This window comes from Cryptotermes secundus, unplaced genomic scaffold (genome assembly GCF_002891405.2).
Source record: "Cryptotermes secundus unplaced genomic scaffold, Csec_1.0 scaffold497, whole genome shotgun sequence".
In the NCBI taxonomy this organism is placed as follows: Eukaryota; Metazoa; Arthropoda; class Insecta; order Blattodea; family Kalotermitidae; genus Cryptotermes; species Cryptotermes secundus.
Genome location: NW_019730587.1, coordinates 361969 through 374221, shown reverse-complemented (window position 1 = coordinate 374221; position 12253 = coordinate 361969). Strand labels below are relative to the sequence as shown.

The 12253-nt window shown below is 41.8% G+C and overlaps 1 protein-coding gene across 2 annotated transcripts in view; it reads right to left on the bottom strand.

The window, feature by feature from the left end:
* Nucleotides 1–12253, bottom strand: part of LOC111866363 — a 270515-nt gene that overhangs the window by 205304 nt on the left and 52958 nt on the right. Inside the window, exon 2 of one of the 2 annotated variants that reach the window (XM_023855240.2) lies at nt 3547–3659. In XM_023855240.2, the coding sequence (XP_023711008.1) occupies nt 3547–3659 (113 nt within the window). The remainder of the gene's footprint in view (nt 1–3546; nt 3660–12253) is intronic. The other variant, XM_023855241.2, reaches the window with a different exon arrangement.

Genomic DNA, 12253 nt, shown 5'->3' with positions numbered 1-12253 from the left:
CGGAGGCACAACGACATCCGTTATCTTCCCCGTAAAGCTGCATGCTCAGTCAGTATGTTACTACAGGCATCTGGTATCATAACACCTAGTTTCTCAGATACCAACCAAACAAAAGAGCCATCGGTTCGTTAACGAAGCTATGTCTGTGAACGTGAAGTACCATAGGTGTAATAATGATAGAGCGCACTGCGGCTGTATCACAATAGTACTCACCCAGACTATCACCTCCCGTCCATACATGCGTCCAAATATAGAACAAACACAAAGCGCTCTCGAACCCTGGCTGTGTAATTAAACCTGAAAGCTTCTACATGGATAAAATTATGGCACACTGCATGCCGTAATAATAGGCATCGATCTGATTATAGCGTACGAAGGTAAATTAGTGTGTAAAAACGTAATGAACATATTTCATCCACTTTATAACATATTTTCTATTTACAACAGCACTAACACACTTAAAATCACAGGGTGATAAACCACAACTGGCACAACGAAAATGCTGTCACTGCGGAAAGAACTATCCAGAAAATTATCGAGGTTGTGAGGTGATTAAAGAACTCCAGAAACTTAGAGATAACAAGAATAAACCAAAACAACAAACTACAACAGATACTAAGAACAGCTCCCAACAATGAACCTAAAAACAACTTTGGGAAAACCTACAGTCAGGTTGCATCTAACAGCATTGCTGAAGCTGAACACGCCGCAGATACCGAAAACAGGTTAGCACAAATAATGCAAATGCTAAAAGAGCCAAATCTGCGCCTCAATAAAACCGAGAGCAGCCTTAAAATGACCACCACTCACCAATATCTAACTCCTTACGTATAATGGAATGGAATGCGAACGGATTGCTACAGCACCAACGCGACCTACAAGTAATCCTGAGCACAGAGAATAATGACACAAGTCTTATATCAGAAACTACAGAATCTTTTATTAGACTTAAAAACTACATATCATACTATTCATCCTGCCAATACGGCCCGTAGAAGTAGCGCTATTATAATCAGAAACAATACGATGGAGAGAAATATGCAACTCATGACAAACAGAGGCCGCACGGGGTTTCGTGAAGATGGAGACGGAAGTATTTATGCCGGACATGCACGAAGCCTGTTGAGTGTCGGACGCTTCAGAGGCAGAAAAGAAGGACGTCAGATCAAAATTGCCTTCAGAAAGTAAGGTAAAATGACAGAAAGGGATGGCACTGCTTTAGGATTTCATTGAACGCTGAATTTCGGTCTTTTCTGTTATGAATCTTAGTTGCTACCAAGTCCCGGGCATATTTTGTGGCATTTACTTACACTTCCTGATACACGAATACAAAATGTACACCAAGTTTCTGAAAAGCGTTACGCAGTTTCTAGTTCACAGCTGATCGCGCATTCACTGCTGTGAAACAAGAACCAAGTGACTATTATGAGAGAAAATTCGCACTACTTAAACCTGGGACTTCTCATCACAGTACCAAAATTGGCAATATTCTCACCCACTGAACTCATCAGTGCATCAAGTGAAACAGAATCTACTGTAGAGGCTGCACGCTTTCGGAAGCATTGTTAGCACTCGTCTTGTAGAAATACACATTTAAAACGGACGATATTCCACGTTCTCCAAGGAGACATCAGTTACTGTACAATAAAGTGTTTGTTCTTATGAGTAGGAAATATTTCAGAACTTCTGGCCAAGAACTGACCGACTCATTTTGTAGGTAAATATTATTTCGTGTGTAATTCTAATGCCGTATCTAGTGGCTCTACTTCCAACGAATGGGTGTGGGTACAATTAAATGATCACACGTTAAATTAACACACTGGAGGAAAACTATGTGGTTTCCAGTTTAGCGAGAAATCTATGTTGGGGAGAAAAGTATAGGAAACCTAATCTCAAAATATTAGATATGGAAACATATATTAAGGGAGAACGGAGTGAAATTTCATTTTTTCAATCAAGCTATAATATTGAAATTGTGTACAGTAATTCTTCTGAACATTCGTAGCGCTTTCGTAAAATTTAGTATCGACTGATGCAAGAATTCTGAACTTAATATAAAATGTCCTTAAAAAAACTGAATCTCAAAATGTTTCACACAAATTTAAATATTTTTGGGTGAGATTTTGGCTGTATACTTCCCACGTTACCTTGAATAAAGTGCTCATGGATATTCACATATGGTCATTAGTTTATTTCAATGAAGTATTTAATTTAGTCAGGCTTGAGGCAATATGCCTCAAGCCGCCAGAAGGTCGTGGGTTAAAATACCGATGAGGTCATTGGATTTTTTCAGTTGACCTAATCCTTCCAGCCGCACTATGGCCCTGGGGTCGACTCAGCCTCTAACAGAAATGAGTACCAGGGATATTCGTGGAATGTTCTTGGGGGTAAAGGGCGGCCGGCGCGTAGGGCTGAAACCTTGCCGCCATCTGTGAGGCGATTGTCTAGAAAATGTGGGACTCCCAAAATCTCACAACCCTATGGACCTCAACGGCCTGTTACAGAGATACCTTTACTTTTTTTTTTACTTATGAAAATCTAACAATTTCTTTTACACCCATATAAAGAAAAAGTAAAGCTATCCCTGTAACAGTCCGTGGAGACCCATAGGGTTGCGAGAAGTTGAGATTCCCACATTTTCTAGACAATCGGTGCACAAAAGGACGTGACGCTGTCAGCTTTACGCACCAGCTACCCTTTACCCGCAGTAAGATTCCTGGTACTCATTTCTGTTAGAGACTGAGTCGACCCCAGGGTCATAGTGCGGCTGGAAGGATTGGGTCAGTTTAAAAATCCAGTGGCATTGGGAATGGAACACGCAAACTTTCGGCTTATAGCACAGTCTCTCAAATAAATATGAAAAACGCGTGACCCGCCCGTATAAAATTATATTTTAAAAGTTACTGTGAAGCCCAAATGACCCTACTTATGAAAGGTGCCTAGAAGTAGATGAAGCAGCCACACACACATCCTGTGTGACGAGCCCATAGCTTACTTAAGATTTCGTCACCTGGGTCACTTTTTATGGAACCGAGTGACTACTGTGATGCCCCCATAAACAAAGTCCTATATTTCATTCGAAGTGTTAATCAAAGGGGAAGCACACTAGGTCACTCAATGTCGCAGCAAAAGGGCCGGAGTATTGTGGCCCATCCCTCAAGCATTTAATCATTCCGTGAGAAGCCTGAAACGAAAAGACTTAAAAAATACAATACGATGAGCAACCAGGACTTCCACGAGTGCATTCAAATATTTGTAGGGCTAGATATGTTTCAACAGAGAAAAGTATACCCAAAATATAGGAGGAATCTTTCCTTTTATGAATCTTCTAACACGTTGATGGAGCAACTAAGAAACTGAAAACTAAAGCAATACTGCAGGTCCTCCTGGGCTGCTTCAGTCTGGAACAGACTCTAAGAATCCAGGAATGTCCGAACAGCTGTGCAGGTACCACACAGCAGCCACGAAGCATGTACATGTTCACTGGACTCACTGAACTTACGTGCATAGATGCATAATTAAACCACGGCTGTTTACAGTACTCACCTTTCCGAGTTCAGCATCCCCGTGATCTTTGTGACTCCCCCCGTGACCTCCATGAGATACACCTTGACCTGTTGCCTGACTTGGTAAATGAGCTGCCTGGGTCAATATCCCTGCTGCAACCAACAGAGAAACAAGAATTACACGAACTGTATAAATAGGAAATTTGTCTTTCGAGAAAAAACACTGCAACTTCAACTAAACTGTTTCCTCTTTGAATGTACACCAGACTCTTTAAACATAAAAAGAGAAAAGGTAAAGCTATTCTTGTAGCAGGCCGTGGAAGCCCATAGGATTAGGAGATGGTGGGGCTCCAACATTTTCCAGACAATCGGCTCACAGATTCTGGTGAGGTCGGCCTTAGATATCGGCTGCCGTGTACCCCCGACACAATGAGCTATGAACATTATAGATAAAGTAAAGCCACTTTCGCATAACACTTATAGCCTCTACTGTTTACTAGAGAGACAAAGGTTCGTATCGGCTTACTTGCAAGGCTGACAGCGGCTGAGCCAGCTTACGTGTATCACTACAGAGACAGATGGCGACTGTTTGGAAAGGAAAAGCTAGTTCTCCAATTTCAGATTTCCATACCCTCCATTTCCATGAATGCTTCTCCCAAAAATGTTATACCAGTTTTATTTTTCTGGTAGCTTGGCCTCTTTGCACTTATATTTCAGGGAACCCCGATCGATTCTTCATGGAACAATTACAAAGGAATTTTGTCTTTGAATAACTTCTTACCCTTCGGTCTGTTTCAAAATATTGTGCATTTCCATTGGTTCTGTTTTCCATCCTTTATTCGTGTATTTTCTGCATTATTCATTCATTTATCTGTTCGTATATTAACTTGTGGTCTAGTGGTCAGAGTTCCTGGCTAGAGATCCAGAGGTCTCGGGTTCGATTCCCGGTGCTACCAGACTTTCTGAGAAGTAATGGGTCTGGAACGGGGTCCACTCGGCCTCGTGAGGATAACTGAGGAGTTATTTCAAGGAAATAGCGGCCCCGGTCTAGAAAGCCGAGATTAAAGACCGTGGGAATCCGTTGCGCTGACTACGCGACCTCTATCCGCAAAAGTTGGCACTAACTTCGCCGACAAGCGGCGGTCGCTCGGTCGGTACAGTTCGCTTGCGGATTAGAACCACGAAGTTTGCTTTTGTATGGCACGTATTAATCCGCACAGGGGGAAACTCGAAATCTTGAATTTCCGACGTGCGCCTGTACAAACCATGTCCAAGCTTCTCACTTCCCAATAACCTTGTGATGTGTGCGGACGTGGTGTCTGCACGCCCCGAATTCTGGTTCCCATATTCAGAGAAGTCGTCGGTTCCCATTTAACGTCACTGAAGTTCCAGAAATAATTATTCGAAAGACCACAATTGTTAAATTCATTGGAACTGATTATGAAATTAAAGGAAGAAACTGCATTTATAAATAAATTGACCTACAGTTAATTTAAGTGTATGGTGTGTGTTGTGCTGATACAAAAGCGGCATATTATAAGTGAACTGACATCAAGATGAATCAACTTCTTGCCTGGAAAATTCCTACACCGTTACCCGTGTCTCCTGAAAACCGACCCGTCTATTTTCCCGTACCTACATCCTTACCTGCCTTACCTGCCTGTCTTCACATAAACTAAGAAATAATGAAGGGCATAATTTGTGCTGTTCGATCCTTTTCTCGCCTGCGATCATTTTCTTTTTCTTTCTTTGTTTCCGAGACAAACGGGACAACTACTGAGGATCGCAGAAAAACACAGACCTGACACGGAAATGCCAACTGTACTGACATAGGCTCTGGCAGTCCGAGAGCTCTAATGTATACAAACCAAGGGAACAAAACGGCACGTTAAAGTACCTGGGATACTTTAATAAACAAGTGGACAATCGAGTGCTGCTGCATGTTGTATCAGAACACAAACCGGACGGCAACAGTCAGCCAAGGGGTGAACACATTAACACCCTAACAAAGTAGCTGCTTGCACCACCTGGAGAGAAAGGTTGAAGCACATCTGCTTAGAAATGTACAAGTGTATATCAAAAGAAGGAGAAGAAGAGGTGCACCATATGAAAATGGATGGAGCACTTCCGATTTAGCCTTGGAGCTGCAACAGCCTTCACGGCCAATTCTTTTAGCTGACGATGATGAAATGAACATGGAATAGAAGCAGGTATGACAGGCAGTGATGGGTCGCAGAGGGATGAAAGGACCCCTGAACGTATGTTCCCTCCCCCTCCCCCCACAGATCGAGTTTCGTCTTGACTGAATGTGCCACCGAAGATAGGCAGACCACTTCAAGAGCTGCTGCATGTCACAGCGCATGTTTGCGAATTGATTGCCCCTGTATTCACCTGAACGACTGGCATATAGCCACATGACTACGATATGACTGAGTCTCTCTAGATGCTCTAGATGCCAAATAGAGTGGACAGCTAGTGTAAATGATCGTACAGCCCCAGTGGGCCTAGGCCTACCTCATGAACTTCTCTATTCACTTCGGTTTTTGTAGATCATACACATTCGGTAGGACTCCTTGGGCGGGTGATCAGTTCGTCGCAAGGCCTCTGCCTGTACACAATCACAGAAAAACGCACACACACAAACTAAACATCCATGCCCTAAGTGGGATTCGAACCCACGATCCCGGTTTCCAAGCGAGCGAAGACAATACGTGCCTTAGACCGCTCGGCTACAGTGACCGGCTGATCGTGTAGCTTAGGTCTGGATTATGTTTATAAGGAAGATAAGAAAATATAAGAAATTATCAAAGGAAATTGGAAAACAGGTGTAGTGACGCTGAGGGACAAATAATATTAGCTAGACTGTGGGAATGCCTTCCCTTGCCATACATTCTCTCACTAAAGGGGCCAGGAAAGAGAAAGATAAATTCATTGCTGAAGTAGCAAAGGAAGTGCCGATCACAGTGGCCGCGCACTCTAACTTATGACTGGTCTTCGCCCGCTAGAACGCTGGGATCATGGGTTCGAATCCTACTCAAGACATGGAGGTCTGTGTGCGCTTATCCTGTGTAGGTAGCGGCCTTGCGACAGACTGATCACTCGCCTAAGGAGTCTTACCGAATGTGTATACGATTAAGAAACTGATAAACTGTCCAAGGTCCAACAAAAACGACTGTAGAGCCATAGATAGCGGAACTGGCACTGGAGAGCGAAGGCTGCTTATGAGAAACTAGGGCCTTTCACGAAGACATAACTTGTAAGGAAACATTGAACTGTGGTCATACTCTAACGGGCTTGAGCTATTATCGCACCAAACTTACACATAGATGTCAAAGATGCGGTAGGAGAACGGATTCCTTATTTGCAGCCTACAGGCAATAATTACGTTTTCAGTAGATATACTGAAACTGTTACATTAGAGAGAAGAGTTCTGGGCTGGAAGAGAAGACCATGTAGTCCGGCAAGAATCAGCCGACATGCTGCCTTCATCTTCATGGTAGAAGGACAAGTCAATCAAGAAATCGACATAAAGAAGGGATGCCGTCTCCTGCTTCATGCTGGTTTGTTGTTTGGTTTCTTCTTCGACCCTGATGATGGAGGTTATACTTCAGAAGACAGAACTCGTAGCCGCAGCTGTGAGAGGCTCAGGTTTGTGTGGTTCTGTAAGTCTTACAAGGGTCCGTACTCCACAGCAGCCACGGGTTAGGGAAAGGGAGGGGGTATCTGCGCATAATATCACAGTACGTACAACAACCTTAAGAATCGAAGAACGGAATTACTAAAAACAGCTGACATACTGATTAACTTACCCAATAAGTGACTAAGCAACTATTTTTAAGCTGAATAATTAAGAAACCAATTAATCGACTTGTAAATAACTGACGGACTGAATAATAGCGATACATAACTGACATATCCATTGGATCGCTGACGAACTATCTGGTACTGCCATCTTGCAGAAGATCTGCATTAACACAGAATTCTATTATTGGACATTATTCTGAGTCCGGTGAGTGCAACTGATACTACGCATATTCATTCAAAGCGCATTTCGATACTGCTCCGCAATACTCGCCCAGACATTTCAATTTGCCCATAAGGTTCTTGTACCGCGTAACCGCAGTCTGCATCTGTCCTACTGAAACCTCCCTGATTTCACCACTCTAAGCAACTTTACGTACCTTTTCCCTGATCTCCTCTGTATTATTCCATGGATACAAATATTTTCCTCCGAAATCTGTTTTCACAGTCGTACATGCATGAATTACGCGCTCCCTTTACGGCAACAGAGCACGTATCGAATATGTCGGACTAGTAATTACAATTTCTTGTCGACCCTAAGCTTGGAAAAATCATTTAAGATAGACCATGACCACTTCCTCTGAATTATATCGCAATTCAGCATTCACATTTTTCATGACTTACGGGGCTGAAAAATAAACAGTAAAATAGGACAATAAAAATTACATGTTATGGGAGACACCATACATAAACTATAAAAAAGCGATAATTAACCAGAATACTGATCTATAAGACATGCATACGTTACACGCAGTAGCGTAGTTCGTTGAGGCACTATGCTACAAGCGGTAAGATCGCGGGTTCAAGTCCAGACGAGGTCATTGGATTTTTTCAATTGACCTACTCCTTCCAGCCGCACTATGGCCCAGGGGTCGACTCTGCCTCTAACAGGAATGAGTGGCCGGCACGTAAGGCTGACAACCTCACCGCCATCTGTGAGCCGACTGTCTAGAGAAAATGTGGGAACGTCAACAACTCACAACCCTGTGGGCCTCCAAGTATTGTAAGGACAGATGTGCCACTGCAGCTGAGCTAAGCAGTTGCATCGCAATTAACAGAGGTATCAATCCATCTGAGAACCCGAGGCCGATTGTGGTGTTGCGGGATAACCGCTGGATATTTTCTGTGGTCAGCGTACGGTTTCCGCGTGTCCGTGATGTTCTAATTTAATGATCTGCCTACAATTGTTTGGCTGCAGTCGTATTGATTCAGTTCAATTTAATCCAGAGCCCCGGCAGTGAGATTATGCCACTATGGAATTCAGCGCTTCCCGGGTGGGCAAATTTCTGCACCGTTAACCATTACATGTGTAGGTTTCAAACATGTGCAGTGCCTTCCTTGGAAAGTTTATAATTGCTTGGCTAAGCATGGAGACCGAAGGCATATTACCGTGTTCTCGACCGCGGATAGATCCCATCGGCAAATCGCAAGCCGCTTCTCGAATATTTATTACCATATTATTCTCCCATCTTTCTCCAGGTACTGCAGGTGCCCCTTTTAGTTTTACTGGTAATATTCTTAAGTAGCCTCTTTGTACCCCACGCGTACTACATGTTCGGCTCATATCACTCTCACAGATTTAATCATCTTAAGGACACTGTAGGGAGATTTCGGACTCGCTCCCTTCCTTTCCGGTTCTGACTTCATATTTTGACGTCTCAACACAACCCTTCTGCACCCACTTTTGAGACAACCTGTATCATAAAATCTAGAAGTTTGTGACGATGGTACGAAGATGGTAGGAAGACAAAAATCCTCTCTTCTTCGTGGATGAAATTTCTATTTGTTACAATCTTTTCGACGAGTTTTGCGAAACCAATTACAGTAGAACTTGGTTATAACGTCATCAAAGGGACCTAAAAATAGTGTCGTTATAAACGAATGTCGTTGTAACCGAAATGGGCACTTCCACAGTAGCCTTATGTTAGTCACGTAAAAATCTACCAAAAACCGAGTTAAAATGTTGCATTTTTTAGTGAAATACGTAGTTAAGTACAGACTAACGTAACATTAACGTGGAATTGCCCAAATGTGTAATATCAAAGACATATTACAGCGCTTTTCACTGACAATACACACCGCACTAATACTGTATATTAAAGGTAGGCCTACTCACCAAATTACAGTAGATTACATCAATTGTTGTGCCTTACTGTACCTAGATACGAGTACAGTAATCAGTTATCTTCATCTGTTTCCTGTTACTTGCCCAATACACACTTTCTAAATTACGTTCAATGTCCATATCAGAGAAATTCAGGAATGAAAATGACGTTACATACGAGGTTGATGCATTTGTGCATGTCGTACTAAGCAAGGTATAAAAACAGTTGCTTTATGAGGAATTAGTTCGTACCATTGAATATTTGACGCAATAGACAAGGTGTCGCAGAAACCGATGTTGCTATAACCAAGTTTTACTGTATTAGGAACTCTGATCTTCGAGGCCGAACACCGCATGTCAGAAACACGACCCTTGAGAGATAACCACTCCTCCAAAATGCCCATTGTATTTGCGGATATTATGCGATTCCCATCATGTCTCTAAACAGGGTTTATTTCAATGTTGATTGACAGGTTCAAAACCGGCATTAATCACCATGCTCCTGTACAGGCAGACAACGGCACACAAACGACCAGCCTCTCTCTCTGCAATCCTATTAAGCTCTTGTGTTGCGTGACAAAAATCGATCGTTTCCCATTGTGCGGAAGCAGTACAACGTCGATTGAAGAGCCTATCCAACACACAAGAATACTTTTAATTTAAAAGCATCTCTATTCACCAGCTTATCTAAACCGGTCACTGTCCTTGACTAACTTAAACTTCTCTCTATACTTCCATTAGTTTAAATCTTCCTGCTGAAGGAAAAGACGAATGGCCTCTTCTTCCCGCTCTGTGTGTGACTTGTATCAACAGGATTTGCTGCCAGATTTTTCTTATATTGTAAGGGAAGCCATATCAGTGATATCGTAATTCAAATAATATGAACAATATAATTCTATAGGCCTACAAATATTTTAAGTCTGTTTCCATGGCCAAATATTGAATTTTAAACCAAGTGACGTCATATTCTTTGAAAGTTCTTAGGCGAAAAAGCTTCTTGAAAACTCTCTTTTTAATTTCTTCAATACTGGATGTTTTGACGGGCGAAGCGGAGCGGAAACAATATACAGAGATCTATACATCAACACACAACACCCGATGAAATTTCAACTGAAACTTATTAAAAGCAATCTTCATCAATAACTCCTGACGTTCATAACTTGAGTACTGCATAAGGTCCGGATAACAGTACGAGTTGGGTGCTACTGCTGTCTGCGGGAAACATTGTAGGCAGTTTATCTACTCGCATAAAAACACACTCCGTGAAAAGTGCTTAATCTCAAATTTTCTTCCATTTTCTTCAGCAAAACGTGACCGCCTATAACAGTCCATGCTGAGTAATCTGGCTACCTGATCCAAGGGAAACACTGAAGTACAACTAATACAACGTATTCAAATAATATGAGAGTAATTTATTTTACAAATAACTCTTACTTTGATATAATCGCTCCATATTCCGTATTTCTAATGAATATCTTGTATTAGCATGAAGCCATTAACTCTGAAAAATATCTCAAATGGAGTAACTTGGTGGAATCTTCGAATTAAATAATTCTAACCACTAGCTACAATTTCTTTCCACAGATATGTTAATCCGTATTTCCGTGTGTCTGTATGTCGATCTAGAACGGGCATGTCAAACTCAACTTGTACAGGGGGCCACCTCAGCCCTATAAATAATAGTCCAGGGCCGCACTTCACAATAGAAATATACATTAGATTTTGATACAAGGAAATTTAATTCTATTTATTATTTAGGAATAATTTCAATATAATTACTTAAATTCACATATCTTAGTTTTAAAAAGCAAGAGAATGCCATTTTTGACAAGTATCAAACAGCTTTTCAATATGTAAAAAGAGAGGTTAGACAAGAAGTTATGTTAGAAATAGCAAAACATTGGATTTCCTGCAGGCTGCTAATCTCATTCCTTAAGCTTTTACACGCGCGAGTGCATAAATCCTTGACGCGGAAACATTTTTCAGTAGTCAACAATTATTTAACAGACGAAAATACTTTTATAATTTAAGCTCATGTCGGTTCCTATAGTGCGGTATATTACTTCACTTGACGTTCTGTCGCCCCATGTGACTCTAAGATCTATTTTCATAACAAAATTTCATTCCCCTAGTTATGGGGCCATTTAGCATATTAAGTGGCTACCAGCTTTCAATGGAACACGTTCAGTGTGGAAGTCACCAAGAAGACCATATTATGAATCATCATCGCCCTGAGAAGATTACTATCTTCTTATATCAGACCATATAATCTGGCAGATTTGATCAGCGCTTCGGAGGAATATGATGCTTCCATCATCAGTGGAGAAGAGAACACCAATGTAGGCAGCATGCTTCGCCCACACGTTGGTGATGATCCACCAGAATATGTACTGGCATATCCCAGATGAGTAATCATCAGTTATCGCCGTGAAAACTTAAAGAATCTCTGAAATCTCATATTCTCACACTACTTACGCCATTTGTGCTCAGAGACTACCGCTGAAAAATTACAAGTACTTGAACAAATCAAAAGTTCATGATTTCGTCTTATTAAATTTGCCTTATATTCAAATCTTCTACTCCTAAATTCAAGTCATCATTTACTGCACCGAGAGCACAGTCCCACTGCGGCAAATTCTCTGCTTCGTCTATCAGCCCGAAGGATTCCTACAGACTCTAGACCCTCTCGTGTTCTGACCGCTTCTGCGAGGCGAGTGAGGTCAGTATCGAGGTGTGTAATGTTGGGTGACAGCATGACTGCTGATCCATGAACTTTCTTTTTATGCTCGTGCAATGCAATACAGCAATAATGACAAAGTCAATAAAAAGTCCGTCGAGTGTA